The following is a 27,080-nucleotide window of genomic DNA, read 5'->3' on the forward strand; positions in this document are numbered from 1 at the left end:
TATTAATGTATATTATGTATTTCAGTATAGATGAATTGGGAAAATATCATCAAAATGTTGAATTGCCATGTAATGCTGTCTCGCTCTTGGCAAATATGGCTGGTTATCATCTTCTTACATATGCAGATTTTCAGTATCAAAGTAGATTTTCATATAATCTCTATAATACACTCATTAGAGGTATGTATGCATATCTTAAATTCTCTTTAATCGTTAAAATAAAAACATTTTTTATTTAATTACTTTACTGCCACATAAAACTACATATATATAATATTAAACATAAAATATATATAAAATTATACAAAAAAAGTTATGTTAATATTTTAGCATTTATATTGGAAAGTGGAAAATTTTCCAAGGAAGAAATGGATCAACTCCTTTCAATGACAATTGAATTTTCTCGATATATGCAGCAAGAAATACTTATAGTTAAATTGTTCTTTGATGAATATTTATATTATAATACAGGGGAGCATCTGCCAAAGTTATTTAATTTGTTGCAATGGATGACTTCTATATCAGTAGCTGGTAATATAAATATTAATATACTTTAAAGTTGTTTTATCTAAATATTTTTTTTTGCTGAAAATATTACAGCCTTATTAATTTTAGATTTACAAGAGAACATTCTGATACATGTATATAATATATTTTATGAATCAAGTTTGCCTATGAAATGTGAAATAATTAAATGTCTGCAAAAACTAATTACAAACTTGGTAAGGATTCATAATATCTTTACAATCTGTATAACTACTATTATATCTTATATATATATATATATATATATATATATATATACACATACGTACGTACGTACATACATACATACAGTATTAAGATATAAAAAGATACATAAAAATTAGATATGAATATTATAACTCAAAAATACCATAGAAAACTGATTTTGCAGAATAAAAACTTAATAATTTATGTAGTTAAATAAATAATCTTAATAACAATATAACAATTGTTCATTACAGTTTGTTAAACAAGGATTTGAAAAACAATATCATCAGAATGCATCATTCTTTTTACGACAAAGTCCACCAGAAGATTTGGCAGAAATTGTATCTGTGCTTACAACAGTATTGGAAAATCTTATTATTTATGGATTAAATATACACAATTTTAATGTTATATTTTTATCAGAAGCTTTAGCATTTTATGAAGAGGTACATAAAAGTTTAAAATACAAGTTATTTCATTATAATATTTAATTGATAAATATTTTATCAATTATTCTTATTTCTTTCATTTCTTCAAAGATCTGTACGTTGGAAAGCCGTAGTCACATAATATCATGGACATTGCCACCACCAGCAGTTATCTATGGAGCATTTATCACAAAAAGTTGCGCTCTCTTGTCAAGAGTTTGTAGATTATTAATAAGGTATTAATTTTTCATATTTTTAAGTTAATTTTGTTCTTTATTATTATTGATACTTGAATTATATTATAGATATCGTCAAGTGAAAGAGCACTTTTACCAAATTATGCCATTAAACATATATCAGGAAAAGATTCGCATTTTATCTATCTATGCAAATGATATTCATAAAGCATTATGGTATGACGAGGTATGTATGTATAAAATATTTTTAGATGTCATATATGGCATTTTCAAAGACTTTTTTTTAACAGGCTTTCAGCGCCCGAAAGAACGGTATTCTTCTAAAAAATCTCTCAAACAAAGTGATTAACGATTTAGGAGATTGTGATTTAGATATCTTACTGAATATTGTTAATCATTATGCTGTCTTACCTCATAGATATATCGTAAGAAGAAAAGTAGGCCTAAATATAAGTACAAAAGAGGTACGTATTAAATATTTAACTCACTATTAAATTTTAACTCACACATATGTATCGAAAATTAATATAAATATCATAAAGAAAGTTTAAAATTCTATATTTTTAATACATTAGAAATTTTGTATATATATAACAGAAATAAGGAAAAAATTTTTGATATGTTTGGCACGAAATAACGTTTACATATTGTTATGCAATCTATTTATATATCAATTTTTAAATAGTTTTTTTTATAAAACATTTTTTTCATACATGCATTTATTCTGACGATGAATATTATATTCATTTTTTTCTAGGACTCTCTTACGGCTTTACATTGTCCTGCAGTAAATGAATTTCTTGCTGCATTTCACGAGTGATATAGTGCCAAAAGAGAAAAAAAAACATCTCATTCTTTATATATAAACGTAAGATTTAATTAGAAAAATTAGCTATTTTTATATTATTTATATTTTTTATATTATTTATATTTTAAATTAGAAAATGAGCTATTGTATGCAAAGCAAGTAAATGTAAAGATAGAATATAAGATGATTAAAGGGTGTAACATATGTAATTATACAAATATTTCTCACATCTAATAAGGCAGGTATGCATTTTTTATCATATTTATCATATTTTTATCGTTTGTGACAATCTGATTGTAGGTTTTTTTAAATTTTCAATATATGATATTGTGAGATACTAAAGGATTATATTGTCGATAATGATTGATAATTATAAGGATCGATTATCTTATTCTCTATAATTATCTTTTGCTTGGCGCAAATTACAATATAATCTAGGGGGACTCTAATTATATATAAAATAAATAATATTACTAAATGTACAAAAAAGTTATAGAAAAAATGAGAGAACTAAAATAAATACATAAGATCAGACGTGTATCGTATTGGATTGCGCGCAAAAGAATATGTATATATTTTATTATAAATATTTAAAAAATAAAAATGCTTAAAGGAACAAAACAATCACTTTTTGTAAATATCACAGTTTCTATTTGCAGTATATTATATATATAGATATATATTTCTTATATATGAAATCTTTTTTTAAATTAAATAGATTTAACGTATTTCTTACTGTTTTGAACATAAATGGATAAATATGTAAAAATCATACGCCGATATGCTATATTTTATTACTGATATAAAAGTTAAATATAATAAAGTTACTAAAGCAAAAAAAAAACACATTCCTATGAGATAATCTTGGAAATTAAATATATGATAAAATTTATTTTGCCATTACACTTAGACAATTCGTTTTATCGTCCAACGTTTTTATTCGCTTAAGCTTTAATTCCTATGATTAATAATATAAGAACAGTATTTTTAGTCTAATAATGTAAACAAAATGTGCTAGTTCGTGTCACGTACTCATTAGTGGATATCAAGTCTTACATTTTCGAATTGAATACTATGGGCAGTGACTTTAGCTAAAATTGTAAAAAATTTGTTTAGTGTAAAAACAATATATACATTACGAAAATTATGATGAACTTTGCTTTAACTCATTTTAACGAATGTATAAAAGTTATGGCATGAACAGATTAATTATGATCTAATAAGTTTGCAAAATATCAGCCATATCGTATTTTATTCAACTTAAATGTATGATAAAAAGGATACACTTTCATGAGTCGTATTAAACTTTTCATATTATTAATACATTACATAAATCTTTGATAATTTTTTCTATATATTTTTATGAATCAGTATATTGCTTTTCTTCAGCTAATTGCAAACAGAAGGTTAAATTTTGTACAAGTATATGTATGTATGTATAATATTGCGAAAAAGTATGTGAGAAAGATAATACACTTTATATTATACCCTCAATTTATAAAATATTTTACACAATGTATTCAATATACATACTTATAAAAACTGAATTCTAAAAATATGATATAATCAGGTTTGCAGTTATGTGTAAAAATATTTTGTTTTGCGATTTAGATGTTTTATATAAACGAATAAAATTAAACATTTTGTTTTCTGTACAAGCTAAGCATTTCATATTTTAGGTTTGCAGAAAATTAATTACAAAATTGACATGTGATTCAAATGCATTTATCTCGTCATAAGGATATTGTAAGTGATAAATAAATACTTGCAAGATATCAATGCGCATGTGTGACTAATAAAAAAAAAAAAAAGTATCCTATTGTATTAACGTCTTTGTTGTAGATTCTAGAATATGCAATTCCAGTCGATATAAATTGAAAATAAATTCTCGCATTGAACACAATATATTCGTACGTTGAAATTCACAGTTTTAGGAATATGTAACGCTGACATAAACTTCTGCATAATTTCTACAAAGGCTTGTTTCTTATATAGGTTTAAGTTAATGTTATGACTTTAGCTATTCATTTTCTTAGGATTAAATTTACATAAATAAAATATAAACATAATACATGAATTTGAATTTACGAATACTGCAAGTCAGAAAAAAACTCGTTTTTCTCTTCACTGTCGATATTTTTCATATAATAGACATTTTAAAACACAAAATTTAACATTAGCGTTTACATCCATAAAACACAGCTCGTATTCGCTCAAAAAAATACAATAATTTCCTTGCCTATTTCATATAAAACGTATCGATACTGTTTATAATGATATGTATTCTAAAAATACAAAAATACATGAAAATTTATTATAATATATATAACAAATATGAAATAAAAATATTTAATTCGTACTTGTAGGAAATATTTTTTGTCGAATATCTAAAAACGGATACATATTTATTAAGTTTTTAATTTTTTTATCATTTTTTTTAATGCTATTATATAATTTTGTATAGGAGAGAGGGGGAATTTACTACAATTTATAAAATATTTTAATAAATGTGGACGATGCGTATTTACATGCACATATAATGTATGTTTATCATATTTGATAAATAATCTCTCTATCTCAGCATCTATATAATACTATATGGTATATAGATGATATATAAATATACATATATTGCATTATATAAATATATAATGCAATAATATACAGGCTGTAACTGAAAAAAATATATATGAAGCATCAAATTTTCAATTTCGTCTCCAAATTGTTTTTTCAGTTACACCTTGTATATATTTATAATACACCTTGTATATATCTATATACAAATATTATATAGATGTTCTCTAGAAGTTTCTCTGCTTAAAAAAATTTTATTGATATAAACATAAAAAATATTTATGTATACTTAAAATATACTAAGTATTATATAAATGTAAGAATATATTACATATATATAAAATAAGCTATGGAATATACAAGCTTCTCTTGAGTAACAGGTTTGAGCGAAAACGAGCTTGGCAGCACAGAATTATATTAATATTTCCTGGTTATAAGATCGTTGTTTTAAAATTGGAATATAAACTTGTTTATTTTCTAGGAACTGTTTCATAAATCTTGCCAATAACTAATCTGCACGAGCGTGAAACAATAATGAAAAGAATGAGCGAAATAGAACGATATTTTATGAAGTTAGCTATTCTAGTTTTCGTCACTCATTCGCTCGAGAAATAGATATAATTCATGGTCTTTTACAACTCTTACCTCAGTAAAAATCGATGTTATAACAAGGAAATAATGTACTTCCTACGCATGTACAATATTTTATGGAGTAGAACTGTAGTACTCGAATCATAACATAAAATAAAATGACTTTTTGATCGATAGTACATCCCATAAAATATGTGGATCACGAAAATAATGGATACATATCATTACAAGCACTAGGAAAGTTAATCGTTACAATGGATAAAGTCGTCAACCGTGTAGATCTCATCTTAATCACTTTGTCTCAAATTTTGAAGATCTTTGGCACAATATAAAAATTAATTAAACAAAACTAGTTATATTTGTACGTGAGAAATAATAAAATAAAAATGAAAACACAAATGTGTACAGGCCACAATTCTCACATACATATGTACATGTATTCCCCCCCCCCCCCCCAAAACCTGCACCAATCACATTTGTCCAAAGAAGCATATAATATGAGTTTTGTTTAATGATATAAATAAACTTCAAAAATTTAATTATTTTTATAATTAAAAATGTGTTCTCTCTAGATATATCTCTATACATATATGTATAGCTATTGAAGATACATTTCTATCTATATACGACTTATATAAGTGTATAAATACAAATTTAAATATATATTCATATTTACATTTGTGTAATACCCTATATATATATATATATATATATATATATATATATATATATATATATATATGTACTACATATATATTTATATCTGTATTTATAACTTTATATTGCTAACAAAAGTAAATATTCAGGGCATTGTCTTTCGAATGATGATCAGTTTGATGTGTACTTGATAATTACTTTTCTATCTGTATACACAAGTGTATATACGCATATCTATTTTGTCCCTGACACTCACACACTTGTAGTTTTTGCACTATGAAAATGAATTTACGCTTCACTTCACTTTTAGCAATAACACTTTTGTACATAGAGCAGTGTATATGCATTTATTATCAAAAGAACGAGATATAGATAACAGTTAACAGTACGTTGATAAAATAAAACAGATCAGTCCCAACTGCCATCACTATCTTCTTCGTCGAGCGCGTCTTCCGCATCGGAGATCATACTTTCGTACGAGTAATCTGGTTCGTCTTCTAGGAACTCGTCCAATTTTCTTTTATTTGTGTTTAACTTGCGTTTTTTCATTGACATCGCAAGTACATCCTCTGGCGATCGTTCCTTGCGAAACTCGTAGACTAGTGGATAAATATGTTCAATTGCCGCTTGAACTGAAGCAACATTAGGTGCTGTAATGCAAAATATATAACTAATTAATTCAATTATTACATAGTAGATTTGATTTTGTGAGCATATCACTCTCAAAACAATCAATGTACAAATATATTTTGTTTATTTATGATTTAGATATGTATAAATGAAAGGCTTGTTTTTTATAATATGAGATGCTATATTTCTTTTAATTTAATTAAAGCTCTTAATTCATTCTTGTGCAGTGTTCTAACATTAGCGAAAACTTAAACATGGAAATGATTTATTTTGAGACACACATGTGTGCAACAAAAATTATATCTTCCTCTATATTCTTTATAATTTTTATATAATCTTTATTTCTCTATATTCTTCATAATATTATTTTATATTGCAATATAATACAAACTCTTAATATTTATTATTAAGAGAAGTCTTAATAAGATAGGATATATATTAAAGATATAATAAAACATTTTTAATTAATACAGACCTGTTACAGTGACACTTCCTGTAGAAAATATCTTCAGAGTGGCTTTTGGTTCTTTTAGCTTATATGTAACACCAGGATGTAATTCTGGTTCGTAACTATATATCATACAAGAAAATATTTATATATGATTGTTGTATATTCACATAAATTTGTATACAATCATTAACATTAATAATAAGCTAAACGCGCGTTAGTTTCCGTATTTATTTTAAAAACATTAGTCATGTATATTAATAAATTAAATAATATTTTAAACACAATTAAAGACATTTAAAGACAATTTTCTCTTAATCATAATGTAATTATTAGTTCATGATACTTTTGTTACTTACTCTGCATGCTCTTTGTGATACACCGAAAATGATGTTATCTTGATTGCAAATGGCATACAACAAGTACCTAATACGTTCACCACCCTATAGTTATTAAACCTGACTTTAAATCCAAGTTTTTCGAGAGAACGAGCGAATTTGCGTGCTGCAATTTTCGCTTGAATTTCACTGGTTGCACCTGTACAAGTTACTTTGCCAGATGACCAGATAGATGCCGTAGTATATGGTCTTCTTAATTTCATTGTTATCATCTGAAAATATTGAAAAATATTCAGTTACATATATTTATAAATATAGGTTTATATATATATATCTTCTGAGTATATTATTTATAAATAGACATTATACCTACAGGTAGAAAAAAGATAAAATAGAATTCTAAAAGATGCATACAGAAAAAAGAAATATTCAATTATTTATCATTGATGTATATAATTAAAAGACTTATTGCAGAAACAATAACTTTAAAATATGCAAATTTATGAAATCTTTAGTCATATTCAAATTTAAAATTTTTGTATTTCAAGAACCAGCAGAATAGTAAAAGAAATTTTGGTTCCATATTTAAACTTTTTCTTTATGTTATTTTGAGAAATAATTACAAATTGCTTTATATTGTTTAGCATGTAAAAGGATATTTTATTATAGATATTATAATCAGAAAGTATCTGGAAAAGAATATTTAAAGAAAAAGTCATAAAAAATGAGTTTCAAGGAAAAAAACATTGTAAAAAGTAATATTTTATATATACATATATATATAAAGTATATATATATATATAAATATAAATATATATATAAAAAATTATATATATATATTGGATGATTGCAAAAGTTCGTGCCCGATTTGCATAGATGGTGGTAATAACTTCAAATCGGGAACTTTTGCAATCATCCAATATAATATTATATAGTGCGATAATATAGCGATTTTACTGAGAAAATATAACTATATATGTAAATAACATACCCCATTTTCTCTTCTGTATTCAACATTGGATCCATTAAGCGCTATTTCTCTTAAGTTTAGATGACACCTTACACTAAAACTGCAAACTACATTATTAATAACGATATCGAGCTCAGGAGGGTCTTCATGAGCTTCTGCATGATCCATATATGGCTGAAGTTGCCCGTCAAATAATCTATTGTCCTTTTCTGTGGCATTGTCCAAATTTTTAACATCCTCTACATGATTTAACGATTTATTGGTTAATGGTTTTATGCCATTCTCTTGAATAGCAGTTGCCATAATATACCTGCAACATGAGATCAATCTTTTAATATATATACACATAATTAATATATCTTAAATTTTATCAAACTTAATGTTCAAGACACTATATATACATTTGTACACGACACATCTCAATTATCAGTTATAACTCTCAAGTATTTATATCTTATTAATATATAAACAAAATTTGATTAATGTAATCTACATTTGATATTAAATGTAAAACATGTTCTCTAAAAACTATGTTTAATTATGAGTTTATTTTGCATCTTGTGCAATTTGGTAACTTTAAACTTTAAATATCTTGTATAGAACAAGTAAATTTTGAATTTTCTGGTACTTTATTAAGATACATTCTTTCAAATCACGCATACTGGAGGCGTAAGTAAATTGAACAAAGTTGATTTATATATCTCTTAAATTTAACTTGTGAAATTCAATCAAAAGTTATTTACACTTCAATATTTTTCCATAAAGAAGATCATCGTAAGTTTAAACAATTTTTTACCGCGGTTATCCAGTATATATATAATTATACTAAAAACCCAATTCTATTTTCAACTATACTTAATAACTTTTAATAGTGATCGCAATATATAGATTTCTATTTTGCAAGAGCGCGATATAATTAATTATACTTGAAGTAAAATTAAAAAATTCTATAATTTTACTGTAGAAAAGAAGACTGTGTGTGGGGAAAATGTAAACTAGAATGCTACTCGCTATATTTGCACGTGGATGACAGTCGTTAAATGATTTATGTAAAACTAACTTACAAAAACACAAATTACAAATTAAAATTGGACTTTAATAGTCGTCAAGAGGATCGTGCAAACGAAATAACACTCGCTTACGAATCGCCTTCGTAACTTGCGAGGGTCGACTCGCACAAGTACGATGATGCGAAGGCGATTGTTGTAAGCCAGCAGAATTATCACGTATCCTGATTGAAATATCGTATTGAATATCGGTGGCGAAAGGTGGAATATTGGAAGACAACCTCCAAGAAGAGACGAGGGAGGATTGTCGGGAGGAAGCTGAGAGACGCTCGGATGGACGCTCGGCTCGTATTCGCACGTGGGGCGGCTGCTCGCGAAGGGGCGCGATTTTTTAACCTCCCGAGGACGCGACCATCGTGTTTTCAAAGGCGGCGCGAATTTGACAGCGGTGCCCGGAGAAGGAAACGACGACGCTAATCGAACGAGCCAATGTGCAATTGGCTCCCCCGAGAATGTTCGGCGAAAGACGAGGGGGTAGACGTGCTCTCGGTTCTGTAGATTCCGGGCGAAGGAGGGCTGAAAACAGCCGGGAACGATACTCACGCTACGCCGAGCGGTCGCGCGCGACTCGTCCCGGATCAGAGATACCGTCTCTGTTGACAACTTGACACAGCAGCAGAATGCAAAGCTCCGTCAACGATCATTGCCATTGTTCTCATCCATATTCGCTAGACTGGCGACTACTGGCGAGCCGAGCGAGCGACTCGACGACCGCGGAATCGCTCGCGGAACGAAGACGGCCAAACTCGATACTCGATACTTGGATATCGAGTTTGTCCGACCTCGCGATTGGCTGCCGTCGAGAGAGAGAGAGATTCTCGCGACGTCCAATCAACGCGCTCGACAGTTGCCTCGCGCGCGGCTCATTCGTGCGTTCCTGCGACGCTTTCGACCCTCCGATTGGCCATTCCAATTCCCCTCTAGGCTATTTTTCTTTAACTCCTTGCGACGTAGAATTTTTGAAATTCTTTAACCGATCGGCCAATCGGTACGTCCGAAGAAACTTGGTCGAGTCGTCAAGAGACAATCGTGAGTGCAGTTTATATCGTTCCCTTTCACATTTCGTTATTTTGAACGAATTAAGAAGAGAAGTGCCACGATATCTTTATTCATATGTATTCAAATTGTTGGCCGCGGCCAAGTCCACATTTCGACGTATATACGCAGAATGAAAATATTGCGCACGCCTGCATTTTTTCGTTTGTCGTTCTCTCACTCTGCGCATGATCACAAAATGATCTCGCGGTGAGTGCATAATTATTAGGAATAAAACAGCGCAAGAGATTAAAACACATCAGGTTTGACAAATATATTATATATATATATTCGCACTTGCGTATAAATTTCTACATATGTACATAACCCATACAGTATATATATAATACATATTCAAAATATATTCAGAAGATATCCCGAAGATATTTTTAGACGATATCTTTAGGATATCTTTTGAACGTTTTTTGGATATGCATGTTGTGTAGGAATTATATTGCTTGTATTCTAGCTTCACAAATTCCTCAGAATAGAGCGTGATTCTATTGTATATATACATAGTTGTTCGTGTCGTATTTGTCGATATGAGACATACACATTTACATTTTCGCATAAAGTTAGACACTATACTAAAAAGGCAAGCAGGTTTTATATTTTTACTCCTATTATCAAAATGGAAAATTCTTTCTAAGACAGTATCAATCTTATTTTGATATGTATATGTATTATATATATATGTTGATTAAGCACTTTTTTATAATAAAAATAATACTGTACAATATCTTTAAGTTTTTATTTTTTTAACGATAAATTGATTAAAATAATTATATCAGTACACATTAATATTAAAATAAAAATTGAAAAATCATGAAAATAATCATTAATATATAATAGTGATTAAAAATATTATGTGTTATTTTCAGTTGCTGGAATATTCGAATGTATTATTTTGACGAATATATCGAACTCGCATCGGGACTTTTTTGATCGTGCATGCGTCATTGGATAATCCAACGCAAATTACAAAAAAAACACGATTAGTCCTTTTCCGACAAGATATGTTTTTCGAGATAACGAATAACGTAGATAGATATTTTTGCTTGGATCACTCGCAAGTGAAACGCATCACATCGGGAAAATACTGTTAAATTTTTTACGATGAGTGGATATATTTAATTGCATTATTTTTGATGAGAGACTTAAAGATCAATTACGCATTATTACCGCTATAACCGTAACAAATTATGATATACGATCGGTGTTATTTTTTATTACATGTTTAACAAAAGATTTTGCTTGAGATTCATTTTATTATTTATCGATATTATTTTTTTTTTATTCGTGATTTCTAATAATTTCATGTCCATCGCGAAGTATCTTATAAATTGCAAAACATTTTTCAAAAATGCATTATATTTTGCACACTTTTCTGCTTGGAACAATTATTCTTTTTCAGTATTTGATTGTATTAACTCGTCGAGTATCTTTTTAATAAAAAAAGAATGCTGCATATAAGAATTATTATAATAAAATTATTATAATATATAGCAAGATTGATGAGACGCTACGGCTTCGGATTATAATGAAATATGTATACAAATAAGGCACATCTCATATATCCTACTTGCTGTAACTGTCGTAATAATAAAGTATTTTTTACAGACGATGTATAAGAGATCTCCGACTAAAATACGGAACATCTCTGTAGACCTACATATGTACGCCTGGCCTCGTCTGCTCCGGCAGAAGCGGGACACGCATTAAAGTCACCACGAACAGCAGGTGTTGTCTGATGATATTAAGATTACGTCGAATGTCGTCACAGATACATCAGGATGTATAAAGATCAATCATGCCCATATCCGTTCATCCATTGGAAAATTCCACCACCATTATTCAAATTTTAAATTGCATAATAGGACCGGATTAACGTTACCAAATATCCTTATCCTTAATGAGGTGAAAGTATGTATAACAAAAATTATTGAGTTCAATTATATGCAACGTGTATATTAATAATTCTCTTTTTAATTTCATCCTTCATTAATATATGTAATCGTGTTAATTTTACAGATGATTCCATCTCGTTTACGGATGAGAATAATCCTTATCCATAAAAAAAATTTTACGATCGAGCTGATACATGCAGACGTTATACAACGACCCTTTTACGTTTGAAAAAAGAAGAAATTCGGAAAGGGAACACATCTCTTCTGAAAATTGATCCTGTGCAATATTTTCTATGAGATAACTCCGGAATTTGAGTCTCGCACAACATGTTTTGGACGTCGAGCAAACTGTTTGGACCTCTGGACTCTCCAAATTGCATTCCTAGGTATGATCTTTCAGAGATAAAAGAACGGGCTGTGGTGAAACCCCGATGTATTATCGTGTTATTTTTGCTTAACGGTAAAGAGAGATGTGACCGGGGCGCGCGTAGCGGAGACGGCGGGGGCGGAAGGGAAACCTGCACTGCCCGGTTTCTTGCTGCCATGATTGGTAGTGGCCGTCAGTGCTTGCTTAACCGTTGCGCCGTTAAGCAAACGCGCCTCCGCTCAGTTTATCCGATTTTTTCGGCCCGCGTTCTTCTCTCGCGTCGCCGGAAAACGGGCGAACAACGACAGTGTTTGACAACGGAGAACGGATAATCGGATAACGCGATAAGTGTCCGATTTGCGATCTTCATCGGAGGATTTTCATCCTCATCATTTCGTCTTCTCTCTGATCTGGGTGAGTCACGAATTTATTTTGCACGATGACGCGCGAATGACCCTCCTGTCATTTTCCCGAGAGAAATCTTTTCGGAGTAACATCATCGATTATGAGATGTAATATATAACTAATAACGCGGGATGTAATTCGCGGTTGCTCTCGACGATGCCGGGATGTGTTTATGCCATATATATATATATATCGTTCTTTGCGGCTGCCCTGGATCCCGCACGGTGAAAGTCGTTCCAAAGTCGTAGCGACGAATTGATCGCGATACTTTCGGGGCAGCCAGCAATTTGTAGATCCAACTGTACGGGCGACGAATTTAATACGGCGGAACATTGTACGACGCAGCTGAAATTCATATATTAATTCCCGAATTTAGATAGTAAACAAATGTGAAAACGGAATAGTAGTAGCTTTTACCATGAATGTATGCCTTTATGCCAAGGATTTCGCTCTATTACCGTATACAGAGTGTCCCACTTCCCGCGCCTTATATATTTCAACGACAGATTCTTTGATCAATGCGTAAGGTTAATTCTTCCTAGTGAAAATGAGAAAGAGATCATCATTATTTCAACTTTCCAATTCACCATTATATGTCTTTGAAACTAGGCCTCGAACTAAAATTATAATAAACTGTAGCTCTGTGAATTTTCAGCTGGGAAATGAATTTTACTATTTATTAGATTTTTTCTTTAAGTTTTGCTTGTGAAAAGTTTTTAATTGTTTGTGAGAGACAACTTGAAAATTCAGTATTCAATATTTTGGTTGATAGAAAGTCACCGTTAAAAATAATGCGCGACAAATAAAACATATTGCATTTGAACAATGGTATCCATTTATTTATCATATTTTAAATTTCTAAGAATGATAGTAACTATAATTTTCAAATGCTGATGCTTAATAAAAACGTAAAATTGAATATAAAAAGCTCTTAAATAATGTCACAACATCTAAACAAATTTTATTTTGTAGAAAGAATATTTGTAATAAATATTTTGCTGCATTCTTATTATTATAATATTAATAATAATATATATTCTTATTATTATAATAATTGTTTTAATATTTTTTGTGTAATATAACTTGAAAAAAACATTGAGCAATTATATATGTTGTGATACATATTTTTAAAATATAATTAATTTTATTATGTGCATATTTACAAGTATTTTTCGCATTCTTAATATGTGCTATGTCACATAAGGCTATCGCAAAGTAGAATTTATAAGTAGAATATAATAGATCGTTTGTTCGCAAAAGAAGTGAGCACTCTGCGAAAGTTTCGCATATATACCTCCTAATATTACGAATCACAGCATTAAGAACGCAATACGATCTCATTCGTTCACAATATTTAGCATCGTATTTCTTTACAAAAAAAAGAAGACACGAATTGAGAATAAACGAAATTTTTCCTACATTATTTTCTTTTACAATTAAATGTATTTAATTTAAATGAGTAATTATTTTTATCTCGAGAAAAAATAATATTGATCAAAGTGATGATAGCTAATTTTTATGACGTACGAGAAAACGTAAACAGTAAAATTAAAACTAATTTATAAATTTTTTTTCTTTATAAATTTATAATTGATAACTTTAATTTATTAATACTATGTTGTATAACATATCATATTTTAGATAATGTGAGCAATGAGAGTCTAACACAGAGTCTACTAATAGTTCATATCGTCAAAAAGTATTAGATAAATAGCGAGTTGTTTTATTACTTTAGCTATGAAAGAGAATTCTTGTGTAAAATATATCATTCATATCATTTAGAAGCAAGTTTTTTTTACAATTTTTTTTACAATTTATGAGCACGTTATAATGTTTGTTTTAAAGCTTAAGCTGCAAAGTGCATCGCATTATTGTTAATTCTTTATTTCGCTAGAACATAAACTTTAAAATTTTTAAATATAATATGGAAACTTTATTATTATCTGCGTCTGCGAAATAAACATTATATATAGAAATGTAAAAAATAATTTCAAACGTGTGCGTCCCGTCTAAATCATTCTAATATAGACAGGTTTTGTATCTGTATTGATAATACTGTGAACGTTTAAACGATTTATATTTTTGCGAAATGATCGGATGACAAGTACTTAACAAACTTGTTTTAGCAAATAAAGACAATTTCATCAAGTTATTATTATGTAATACACGGATGTAACAAAAGTTTCCGTATATATTTTGTCGGAATTACCCAGCTTTTCATCTTACATCACAATCTATAATTGTGAGATCACTATTCGTAAAGATATCGAGGAATAATCCATGTATTATTTATTCGTTATTAAAGTGTCTTTTTTTTCTCTCTAAGCGAGTAATTATAATACCTTAATCTCGTGGATTGTTGAAAATAATGATGATGAGAATATCGCGTATGCGCGAGAAATTCCCGGAAAACCCCGGTAAGGAAATGTATGTGATTTCACAAAAGGAGGGAAATTGCACGGCGACATAATTATACTGACATCTGTACACGCTGTGTGCATTGTGTCACTTACGTATGTACATAATTGCACCTAATTACTCGCGACGTTTGGTAACATTCTTGAGTTTTATTTACGATGTTTATTTTTGCGTCTATCATCGTGTATCTTTTGAGTTTTCACTCCCGTAATACACCTTCGAGGAAAATGTCATGATTGATGACTATATTATTGTGAAATCTCCGCCACAATTTTATGGAAAACAAAAATTGTACATTATTTTACATTCCTATATTATTTTTGAGAGAAAAATTTTTTAATTTAATTTTTAATCGACAAGAAAGATTTGAATTAATTATACAATAAATCACTTTCGCATTGATGTTATATAAACAATTTTTTGTAAATTTAAAAAAATTTTTGTATTAGTCGAATGATTATATTATATAATACACATTTATTTTCTCTGAGCACTTTTATTGACTATTTTACAACTGACATTTTTCCATCGTAGATCTTCTTGGAACATGGAATGTGCGTGGCTGGGCATTCTAGTGCTATCGGGAATAATCTCAAATGTAGCTGCAGAATCGTAAGTATATAGTATATTTATCTTTATATCTTACAGATATCTTTACAATATATGTATATATATATATATATCTCACACCATGTTTCAATGATAATAATGATAATAATAATAATATATAGTATCAATAGATGCATTGTTTTAAATAATTATTAGTTTAAATATTAATCATTAGAACGTATCTCGAATTCTGTCCCAGATTACAGAATTTAATATGCACTTTAACGTCGCTTTGCACGATTAATTTTTATTAGAAGATTCTTGTTTTCCTTAAAGATTCTACACGATTACTGCACCGAAAGTGGTACGTCCTGATTCAGAGTATCATGTAGCGGCAAGTGTTACCGGTGTATCGACACCATCAACGATATACGTCGAGTTAACTGGGGAACTCGAGGCAGGAAGGATATTCAACATTTCTCGAACGGTGGTCGTAGAACCTTACTCTACTAAAATCTTACGATTGGACGTACGTATTGCGAGAGCACATTCATATAACAGATCATATAAATTTTTTATTATCGGACGAGGGGTCCCTTGTCATTCATATCTTATTCATTCTGTTTACGTTCTGTCAGATTGGCGAGACCACGCCGGGAAGATATAAACTTACGGCGCGCGGCTTGTCGGACATCGATTTTAACAAGTCGACAGACATCGAATATGTGCACAAAAGTTACTCCGTTTTCATCCAGACCGATCGGGCGATCTATAAACCCGGTCACAAAGTTATGTTTCGCTGTATAATATTGGATTCGAGGTTGAGGCCGAGTATTGTGGGACCGACAGATGTGTATATCATCGTGAGTAATGAGTTTAGTGGTTTAGTGCTCTCGTATGCAATTGATCGAATCATGTGTATTCATAAGATAAACGTCGTAATAATGCTTGCACGACACAGTGAATAATGATTCGTCGAGAATATATATATATATGCAGAATTTTTTCGAGACATTAAGAGAAAAATTATTGCAGGACGGCGATGGGAATCGTATCAAGCAATGGAATCGACCGCCAGTGACTCACGGAATCTTCAGCAGCGAATTAGAGCTGTCACATTCACCGGTATTGGGCAACTGGAAGATTATCGCCAATGTGGGCGATCAGACGTTCGAGAAGGAATTTGAAGTCGCAGAGTACGTCCTGCCCAACTTCGAGGTAACGCTTGATTCACCGAAACATGTGCAATTCAAGGAATCAAAAGTTACGGCGACTGTCCATGCGAGGTAAGCGATTGATTTCTGGCAAAATAAACGACTCACAGGAGAAACTTATAGATAAAATGGTAAAATATACCGCAAACTGTGCCTTTTTAATAAATGTTTCTTGTTAATAAATATATAAAGATATAATTCAATTATGTGTACTCTACATTTTTCCAGCGATAAATAAATTTTAAAGATGTGCTATCTCACGAGAAATTAATCAACTCAATGACTGAAATAATTTGATTTACTTGTTTCTTAAATCATATACACACGAAGACTTACACTAATATTTGTACAAAAAAATTTGACCGGAGATATTCATTTGTAAGTGCACCTAATTTAGGTATACCTATGGAAAACCGGTAAAAGGTGAGGCTACAATAACAGCTTACCCAGACATCTTTTCTGGCGTTATCCAACCGATATTCCAACAACCCGTGAGAAAAGTGGTGCCGATCGACGGGAAAGTCACAGTTGATTTCAACATTTTGTCTGAATTGAGGTAAATATTACCTTAACGTTGTATACCTATATCATTTACGGCCTGAAAATATTATAGCATTTAAAAAATTATTGTTTGGAATAAAAAATCGGATATTTTTTTTTTTTACGAACTTTTCTATCTAATAATGTTCTAAAACACGTTTCACAGATTACGCGACTGATATCCTGTAATGCATATATTATATATAATATTATTTCATAGATTGACTGATGAATACGAAAGACCCATCATGATCGATGTGGTGGTGGAGGAGGCGTTAACCACCAGGAGGCAAAACGCCTCGATACAAGTAACGCTGCATAAACACAAGTATACGATGGAATTAATAAAAACGTCGGAACACTACAAACCAGGATTAAAATACACTGCTTTCGTAAGCACATCTTATTATGGCACATTCAATCGTCGCGAATGCTCAAGTTAAAATATACATTTTTTTTTATTTGCGCGCATTATTATTTTGCAGATAAAATTAACGAATCACGACGGATCGCCAGTACAAGACACCAAGAATGATGTTCTGATAGCGTATGGATATACGTACGATCGATCAGCATATTCAAATATTACAAGAATGTTGGATCAGAACGGTATGGTGCAATTAGATTTGTATCCTCCCAAGGCAAATGATAATACGAGTTTTCCTTTAAATATAGAGGTAAAGATATTAATCTCGAGTTCTCTCTCCATACGTTTTTATCTACAAATGTACGGTCTAATTATTTATATGTGTGTATGTATGCAGGCACAGTATTTAAATCTTCACGAATGGTTTCCCGCGACCAATCAAGCCACATCCCGGAGCAATGAATACATCCAAGCAGTCCTAAAAACGGAAAAGCCAATGGTATAGTATATAATTTTAGTATATATATTTTAAATCTATTTCATTATTACGCGCAAAACTTTTCCTTCGATGATAACTTTCGTCTCACGTGTTTTGTATTTTTGTAAGGTGAATAATTATATCGAGATTGAAGTAAATTCTACCACTCCGCTGAAATACATAAGTTACGAGATACTCGGTCGCGGTGACATTCTAGACGCGGGATCGATCTACGTGCAAGACAAGTACACAACAACCTTCAAGTAAGTATATACATATAGGAGAAAGCTTATATAAATCTTAGATCTCTTTCGAGTCTTTCAAAAATCTCTAAACTAATTTCATCCTGAATTTATGAATAATAATTCTAAAAGGAGTAAGTTTTTGTTTTCAACATTTAGATCGCGTAATTTATTTGAATCTTTATACTCTGTATTTTTTTAAACTTAGAATCAGAGTTAATATTGACGGTATTTTACATAACACACAAAAACACTTTCCAGATTTTTGGCAACATTCGTTATGGCACCTACCGCGCATATAATTGTATATTACGTTCGAACGGACGGAGAAGTAATTGCGGATTCGTTGGACGTTGAACTCACGGGAATACTTCAAAATTTTGTAAGTTATCGTGATTATTTTTAAAACGCCTATGCACTATATATTAGAGAATGCGTGGATGTAGATGATGGTATAAAATTTTGTGATGTACAGGTCGATCTTAAAGTAACACCTGGTGAAGTCATGCCTGGGGAAAGCGTTAATCTTGTCATATCCGCGAAACCAAATTCATTCATCGGATTGTTAGGCATCGATCAGAGATCCATCCTGCTGAAATCCGGAAACGATATTTCTTACGTACGTAGAATGTAACGCTGTAATATCTTAAGTAATTAAGCAAATTTTACGCGTATTTTTTACACGTCTTTGTCTCTCGATGACACAACGAACTGATTTGCCAATTACATCGCAGGAGCAAGTGTACAAGGAACTGCAATCGTATGACAGAGTGAAAGCATCACCGTATACTGATTCATTTTTCGATCGTCCTCTCTGGAGGCCCGGCTCAGGAACGGCAGATGATGTGTTTCAGGTAAAATATATATTCATTTTATTTTATTAATCTATCGATCATTATTGCCCGATGTAATCCGAATTAAGATAACGATATTTCTATCAGAAAACCGGCGTGGTGATCCTCACAAACGGATACGTCCACGAAAACTTTCCTATGCGTAAGTATTATAAAAGTAAGTAAGTATAAGTTATAAAACGTCTCGAATTTATATTATATTCATAAAATTCGTAAAATACTGATGTAACGCGCACATTTTTTAAGTATATACATATATCTCTAAATCGTCTCATAGAATATATACGGCACATTATATTAAGTAATTAGGAACTATTTTCTTATTTGTAATATAGCATGAGAATAACATATTCTATATTTTCGATTTATTTTCTTTAATTAGTATCGATTCGTTTTTTTTCAGTCTCGCGCACAGATATAACATAGATATATTTTTTAACCGAGAGCTTATATATGTGTGTAGTATACTACAGAGCTAATTTGGATGAAGCGTTATATGCATCCGCTGCGGGATTCTCAGGCCCAGCTGCATTACCGCCCGAGAAGGTCAAAGTTCGCAAGAATTTCCCTGAAACTTGGCTTTGGCAAACGCTTGACGCTGGGTAATGCCAATGACATAATCAATTATCGTGCATAAGATTCCTTTTTTACCCCTATACACGTCTATATAAATTGAGTAAGCGATTAATTATATATTTACTTGGATATTTTCTCTTAGTCGCATCGATAAGTATATAACAAAAAAATTATTTCATATCTTTTCGTATAGATATTTCTTTAACTGTGTCTCTAATTGTCTGATATTTTAATCTGGTGATGATTCTCTCTCTTCTTGGAAAATTTAACATTAGTCTGTACTCATATAATATTTATCAGAAAATATTAATATCTAGTAGAATGTATATACAACACGAAATAATATAGAAAAACTAAAACGCTTCGCGCATTAAAGTTGCACAGCGAATTTGTTGCGGTGGGATATGGCATTGGATAACTCATGGTGATGGGTAAAATATTTAATTATTCAGGGTCTTTCACACATAACCGCGCGATTAATTTCTATGGGTTTGGGAACACTCTTTGAATATCATTTAAATAAGACTTAATATTATTTGAATTAAAATATCGTTTAGTGTGTGTGTGTGTATATTTTATCTGAAATTTATATATTTACCTCGAATACAATTCGATAGACTTATATTGAGCCTCCTTCTACCAATCCGCCAATCGTTTGATTTTATTGGACAAACATCTATTTTTCTCTCTAATTATTTTTTGTATAATAAATTTTAATGACAGGATAAAGTTTTCTCTTAGAACCTACGGTAATTTATTCACAATTCTTATATAGACAGTGTGTAAGAATCTTTATTTTATTAAGATTGAGAATAAAATACAACACTTTGAGAAGTGGATGCGAATCCAAAGATCTCAAACGATAACAGATGCAGAGCTGGTAGAATGAGATACCTATATCATTTATTTTACAGAATTGCGTCTTATACAAATCTACAATTTTATCTATATTTGTTAAAAATAAAAAAATGGAGAATCTTTCTGTAACGAAAAAAATTAGTGACAGTTCTGAGGTAATTGTGTGTGGAAGGTAAACGTACTCTCTCTCTCTCTCTCTCTCTCTCTCTCTCGATAATTATACGCTAGCGAGCTAGATAGCCGTATTGACTGTATTTGAGTATAGTTACCTTCGATCCAGGCCCGGTGTAATACAATACGCAGAATTGGATTGCAGGACCAGAGATTCTCAAGGGTAGAGTAACGGGCTCGTCTCATGGGGTGTCCACGCTTCGACCAGATCTTGGTCCACCTGTCACGCACAGATTAGCGACCAGACCGCCGCTGGCAGGTCCTTACGCCTTCTCTCGCATCCCAAACCCTGTCTGGAATAAGCCCCGTGTATTCCTAATGCATGACATCTTAAACACCTGGCTTTTTGCAAACTTCTCTTCAGGGTATTTATCTCGTATACTTTTTTTAGCGTTTTATGCACGCCTATGTATGCGCGAATATTTATATATGTATACAGGATGTACGAAAAGAGAATCGCTAGTACAAACCTTACATTTGCGTTTAGCGTTAATTCAAAATAAACGCGAAATAATCCTACTAAAAGGAAATATCCATATAAATTCTGGAAAAATCTCAATTGTTTCTCAAAGAAAAAATATTTCAATTTAATAATCATTTTTTTTATGTCTGTGAAAAATTATCCAATTGATTCAAAATCTTTTCGCGACAATCATATGTATTTTAACTTAATAATCGAATTAATAGTTGTTAAATCAAGATTAAATACATTATATCATATTAACATAATTAAGATAATTATTGTTGAATAATTCTCAATTATAACGCAAAAATACATGTATTTATTCCGGAGAATATATTTGTACAGGCTTCCATTTTCTTTGTTTCGTGTGAAGAACTTGCTGCTAAAGTATGCAAGTATTTTTAACATCCTGCATATATATCTCTCTGTAAATAACGTACGTATTGTATGTACAGTTATCACTACGTGAAAGTTGATCAAGGTAAAGGTGCGTGATTTTATATCTCTTTAAGAACATAAATTGTAAATGTTACACATATACGAAGCTTTTTCTACATGGTCTTGAAAAAAATGATGTCTTGGCATTCATAAGAGAGCGATCGATTCTTGTTTGCAACACGAGATGTTCTTTATTTAACACAGAAAGATGTATCTATACGTTCATAAAGGTGAAGGATATCTAAGAATTTATAATACAATTTTTTTTCTTCATTTTATATCAACGTGCTTGTATCATACATATTGTTGCTTTGTTTAAAAGATGCGACACATAATTTCTCCTTTATCATTGTTGTGAAAAATTTATCAGAGGTGAGAGAATCAGTTTGCAATGTTTCGTACATTATTATAGTTACATATTTTATTTATTATCAGTTACGTATCATACTTTTATTACAGTTTATTCATTATCTGAGAATTGTAGAATATCTCGCATTGATCTAAATAGCTCATCTCGATTATAAAGGAATTAAATATATGTTTACTTTTGTAGATATCAAGGAAAAGCTGAACTACGACGAAAAGTACCGGATTCCATCACGTCATGGGTGTTGACCGCATTCTCCGTGAACGATGCGCATGGGTTGGGTCTTATAGAGGAACCCAGAAAGGTTTGTTATCTATACATATCTATGCAACCTGCGTCCGAAAAGGTCCAAAATTGAACTTGTTATACATGCATGCCTGCATGCAAAAAGAAATAGTTTACATATAATATGTTATGGCAAAAAAATATTTAAAAAGGAGAGAAATAAAAAATCGATAGTTGCCATAAACGTTATTATTTTCTATATAAAAATATTGTTTTTATTATCTGTTTATTAGTTGAAAGTCTTCAGACCATTCTTCATATCTATGGATTTGCCGTACTCGGTAATTCGAGGAGAAATCGTAGGCATACAGATTGTAGTATTCAATTATATGAATAAAGACGTGACAGCTGAGGTTCTGTTAACTAATGAGGGACAATTTGACTTTGCGGAAGTTTCTAATGAAGTTCACGATGTACCGAGTGAGTGCACAAATGATAATAATATATAATATCTATATGTCGCGCAATTTTATATTAGTTAAATCTTGATAAGTTCATATGAGTAAGTTTTTATGTTTATTAATATTTTTTTCAGAATTGGAGTTGTACCGTAGGAAGAAGGTGGATGTGAAAGCTAATTCTGGCTCGAGCGTATCGTTCATGATTATTCCAAGAGAACTGGGATACATCACTATAAAGGCGACTGCTAACAGCGTTTTGGCCGGCGATAGCGTCGAACATAAATTACTCGTCAATGTAATCACGTTTATTCCAATCTTTATTCGCGCACGCGATTGCTCGCGACACAATACATTAAGATATAAATATAATTTTATATTTCAAGGCTGAGGGGGAAACGCAATACAAGAACGAAGCGGTATTTCTGGATTTAAGAAATGTGGAGAACGCGAGTACAAACGTTACCATTAATATACCTAATAATGCAGTTACAGGCTCCGAAAACATACAAATTTCTGCAGTTGGTAATAATGTTTCTTGTATATACATTATACATACTTGTCATACATTATTTAAATTAAAAATTAAATTAATATTATACCCCCTTTTTCTCCTTTTTTTAATTTCTTCAAGACTTTTTAATCTATATTCAAAACTAAACATGTTAACGCAATGTACATTTATACGATATATGATCCATATAATTATATATATTTTATAGAATATTTTGAGAAAAATATAATCAATTTTTTATCATTTATTAGGTGATATCTTGGGCCCCAGTATCCCGAATTTGGCAAACTTACTAAAAATGCCATTTGGCTGCGGCGAACAGAATATGTTGAATTTCGTACCGAATATCGTCATTTTAAATTATCTGAAGGTATTAAAATAATTTTTTATGTTATGACACACACAAACATGTATATAATTTAAAAAATTTTCTTTTTCAGAATACAAATCAATTAACGCAAGCTGTGCAAAGCAAAGCTCTAAAATATCTGGACACTGGTTATCAGCAAGAATTAACTTACAGACATACCGATGGTTCTTTCAGCGCGTTCGGTATGTCGGATCCTAGCGGAAGTACATGGTACGCGCACGATAAGATTACTGCGTATTGTTTAACAATTCTATCTATATACGTCAAGATATTTAAATCTCTAAATTTTAAGAATTAAGATATAAATCTCTTTACGCATTTACTTATTTTATTGTTTCAGGCTCACAGCTTTCGTAGTGAAATCTTTCAAACAAGCGGCGGATTATATACCAGTCGAGGACAGGATCATAAACGAAGCCTTGGAGTGGTTGTCGAATAATCAAGCACCGAACGGCTCCTTCCCCGAAGTGGGAAAGGTCAGTCATCGTGATATGCAAGGTGGAGCCGCAAAGGGACTCGCTCTAACGGCGTACACGCTCATCGCTTTCCTCGAAAACGAGGTATATAAATGTGATTATTATATATAATATATATATCATTTTCTCTTTAACATTATTTTATTTACAAGAAAAATTGCATTTCCGCAACTATTAAAACTAAACTATAAATATATTGACCCAGGATTCTGTTGGGAAATATCGTAATACGATAAACAAGGCCGTTGACTATATTGTTCGTAATTTGGAAGGATTAAACGACACGTATGCATTGAGCTTGTGCGCATATGCTTTGAATTTGGCGAATCATCCTTACGAGACGTCCGCGTTTAATTTCCTGGAATCGATGGCTATGACGAAACAGGGTGTCAAATGGTGGAGCAAACCCATTCCGAAGAATGACAAAAATCCGCATTACTCTTTACCGCGTTCCGTTGACGTTGAAATGACATCTTATGCTTTACTCTCGTATCTCAGACGTAATCTGGTCGCTGACGCGATTCCCGTCATGAAATGGCTCGTCAAGCAAAGAAATACGGAAGGCGGCTTTGCCTCGACACAGGTAAGCACAATTATTCAAAGTGTGTGAACGCAAAATATTATTATTCCCTAATATACATGTTGAGGGGAATTAAACTAAAATTCGTTTGAAATAATCTGCGTGAAATAATCTAGGACACCGTGATCGGACTTCAAGCATTAGCGAAGCTCGCTGAGAAGTTGTCGAAGGACACGAGTTCGGTACGAATCGGATTTAAATATGGGGAAGAGGGTCAAGGTTACATGAACATAAATAGCGGCAATTCTATGATACTCCAAAAACAGATAGTAAGTTGAAACGAATTACCGCGCAATGTATTTCGCGTTGCTGCGACAAATGAATAAATTATAATATGTTTGCATCTTCTACAGCTACCCGCGAAAACGCGATTCGTCAATATAACAGCATCCGGCAAAGGTTTCGTGCTGGTGCAAGTCTCCTATCAATACAATTTGAACGTAACCGGAGCATGGCCATTATTTACATTGGATCCTCAAGTGGATAAAAATTCGAACGCGAATCATTTACAACTCTCTATATGCTCAGGGTATGTCTGCTTTATTGTCTCACAAAATCAATTTTATTACTGTTGATGAAGAATGAAAAATATCAGCGTTTTTAGTACTCTTGATATTTTAATTGTCACACAAAAGAAAAGAATTATTTCTAAATTTATTGTTGGATCCCAATTGAGAGAGATGCACAGAAAGTATAATTTAATTTAATTTAATTTAATCGAAAAATAAGAAGATAAAAACTAAGGATTTTATCTCCCTGATTCTTTCTTACATGATTTTACTGATCGAAAATTATCTTCAAATTTTTCATCAGATTTGTTCCAACCAAAGAAGCAAACGAGAGCAATATGGCCGTTATGGAAATAAGCCTACCTTCCGGCTTCACCGTCGACAGAGATTCTCTACCGAGTCTAGAAATATCATCGCATGTAAAACGTGTGGAAACTAAAAATGGTGACACAATGGTGGTTTTATATTTCGACAAGGTAGAATCTATATCGCAGCTTATTAAAAATAATTGTCGTAAATTATTTCAATATAGTTTGCATAAGAATATAAGAGATACAAATATATCTGAAAAATCTGAAAAAAGAATTTTTTATTTTATCATAGATGATTAAGGAAGAATATTGCCCTACTGTGTCCGCGTTTAGGACGCATAAAGTAGCTAAGCAGAAACCAGTTCCCGTTTCTATATACGATTATTATGATTCATGTAAGTACATAATTTAAAATAATGTGACTTTAAAAGTATTTAAAAGATATTTTATGATAGGAATAATACATAAGAGACATAAAAAGTAAAGATATTAAAAAATATACTACTATTTTTTTGTACAGCGAGAAGAGCAAGAGTGTTTTATGAGGCTAGAAGAACAACTTTGTGTGATTTATGCGAAGATGAAGATTGTGAAGATATCTGTGTCTCAAAGCCTGGCAAACAGAAGGATAATGCAACAGCATCCACTGCGTCTCATATTTATACTTGTGTATATTTACAACTCACCTTCTTCTCTTTTTATTTGCTGCTTCATAAATAGTTGTAATTATATTGTTATCGAGAATAATTATTTTGGTATATATTTTAAATCTCTAACAAAATAACGTGAAGAAGCTGTATAAGTTGCGACCAAAGTACTTGTTATACAGAATATAAGGTATTACAATCCATTTTTTTATGGAATATCCAAATCAAATTAACTTAAGATTTAATTACTTGGTAATATTAGATTTATAATAAAGCCTAATAATATTTCTTGTTACTGGGA

The 27,080-nt window shown here is 31.0% G+C and overlaps 3 protein-coding genes across 11 annotated transcripts in view; 2 read left to right on the forward strand and 1 right to left on the reverse strand.

Moving 5' to 3' along the window:
- The window catches only part of LOC145936350 (centromere protein I), a 232,001-nt gene extending 228,138 nt beyond the window's left edge, over positions 1-3,863 (forward strand). For 3 of the 5 annotated variants that reach the window (XM_083038481.1, XM_083038482.1, XM_083038478.1), the window contains 8 exons: positions 26-180; positions 331-531; positions 616-722; positions 987-1,178; positions 1,272-1,396; positions 1,466-1,583; positions 1,648-1,821; positions 2,115-2,791. In XM_083038481.1, coding sequence (XP_082894607.1) covers positions 26-180; positions 331-531; positions 616-722; positions 987-1,178; positions 1,272-1,396; positions 1,466-1,583; positions 1,648-1,821; positions 2,115-2,177 — 1,135 coding nt within the window. In that variant the 3' untranslated portion in view covers positions 2,178-2,791. Of the gene's footprint in view, positions 1-25; positions 181-330; positions 532-615; positions 723-986; positions 1,179-1,271; positions 1,397-1,465; positions 1,584-1,632; positions 1,822-2,114; positions 2,792-3,844 lie in introns of those variants that run through there. The other 2 variants (XM_083038479.1, XM_083038483.1) reach the window with 2 other exon arrangements.
- A 2,218-nt stretch (positions 3,864-6,081) lies between these two features.
- Positions 6,082-10,152, reverse strand: Trf2 (TATA box binding protein-related factor 2). The gene is made up of 5 exons (XM_083038484.1): positions 9,984-10,152; positions 8,395-8,683; positions 7,425-7,675; positions 7,093-7,187; positions 6,082-6,637 (listed from the first exon to the last, which is right to left on the reverse strand). The coding sequence occupies exons 2-5, from the start codon at positions 8,674-8,676 to the stop codon at positions 6,396-6,398; spliced, it is 870 nt and encodes a 289-aa protein (XP_082894610.1). The 5' UTR covers positions 8,677-8,683; positions 9,984-10,152; the 3' UTR covers positions 6,082-6,395.
- A 1,854-nt stretch (positions 10,153-12,006) lies between these two features.
- LOC145936344 (thioester-containing protein 1 allele R1) lies at positions 12,007-27,067 on the forward strand. Of its 5 annotated transcripts, XM_083038457.1 has the most exons (30): positions 12,011-12,398; positions 12,507-12,768; positions 12,849-13,163; positions 16,107-16,184; positions 16,458-16,650; positions 16,760-16,984; positions 17,157-17,407; positions 17,733-17,891; positions 18,096-18,267; positions 18,361-18,552; positions 18,640-18,741; positions 18,850-18,983; positions 19,224-19,344; positions 19,438-19,581; positions 19,697-19,816; positions 19,904-19,973; positions 21,567-21,786; positions 22,876-22,993; positions 23,208-23,394; positions 23,510-23,670; positions 23,759-23,897; positions 24,138-24,256; positions 24,327-24,466; positions 24,597-24,816; positions 24,938-25,315; positions 25,429-25,581; positions 25,666-25,841; positions 26,126-26,297; positions 26,425-26,527; positions 26,653-27,067. In XM_083038457.1, exons 4-30 carry the CDS (start codon positions 16,120-16,122, stop codon positions 26,850-26,852), a joined length of 4,434 nt encoding a protein of 1,477 aa, XP_082894583.1. In that variant the 5' UTR covers positions 12,011-12,398; positions 12,507-12,768; positions 12,849-13,163; positions 16,107-16,119; the 3' UTR covers positions 26,853-27,067. The 5 variants fall into 5 exon arrangements, with proteins under 5 accessions (XP_082894581.1, XP_082894582.1, XP_082894583.1 ...); XM_083038455.1 differs by lacking the exon at positions 12,849-13,163 and having other exon boundaries at positions 12,007-12,398; XM_083038456.1 differs by lacking the exon at positions 12,849-13,163 and having other exon boundaries at positions 12,008-12,398; positions 19,904-19,958.
- The last annotated feature ends 13 nt before the right edge of the window (positions 27,068-27,080 follow it).

The sequence above is a fragment of the Prenolepis imparis genome, unplaced genomic scaffold (assembly GCF_030444845.1).
Source record: "Prenolepis imparis isolate NDT839.2.m4 unplaced genomic scaffold, iyPreImpa1.0 SCAF_5, whole genome shotgun sequence".
In the NCBI taxonomy this organism is placed as follows: Eukaryota; Metazoa; Arthropoda; class Insecta; order Hymenoptera; family Formicidae; genus Prenolepis; species Prenolepis imparis.

What these genes read in the sequence shown, in the direction of transcription:
- Trf2 (XM_083038484.1), bottom strand. Translation starts at nt 8,676, where the DNA reads ATGGCAACTGCTATTCAAGAGAATGGCATAAAACCATTAACCAATAAA. An exon ending in AATACAGAAGAGAAAATGGG is followed by an intron (nt 7,676 to 8,394) that starts GTATGTTATTTA and finishes CAATATTTTCAG; the next exon opens with ATGATAACAATGAAATTAAG. An exon ending in AGGAAGTGTCACTGTAACAG is followed by an intron (nt 6,638 to 7,092) that starts GTCTGTATTAAT and finishes TTTGCATTACAG; the next exon opens with CACCTAATGTTGCTTCAGTT.
- LOC145936344 (XM_083038455.1), top strand. Translation starts at nt 12,710, where the DNA reads ATGTTTTGGACGTCGAGCAAACTGTTTGGACCTCTGGACTCTCCAAAT. An exon ending in TCAAATGTAGCTGCAGAATC is followed by an intron (nt 16,185 to 16,457) that starts GTAAGTATATAG and finishes TTTTCCTTAAAG; the next exon opens with ATTCTACACGATTACTGCAC. An exon ending in GATTAAAATACACTGCTTTC is followed by an intron (nt 18,268 to 18,360) that starts GTAAGCACATCT and finishes ATTATTTTGCAG; the next exon opens with ATAAAATTAACGAATCACGA.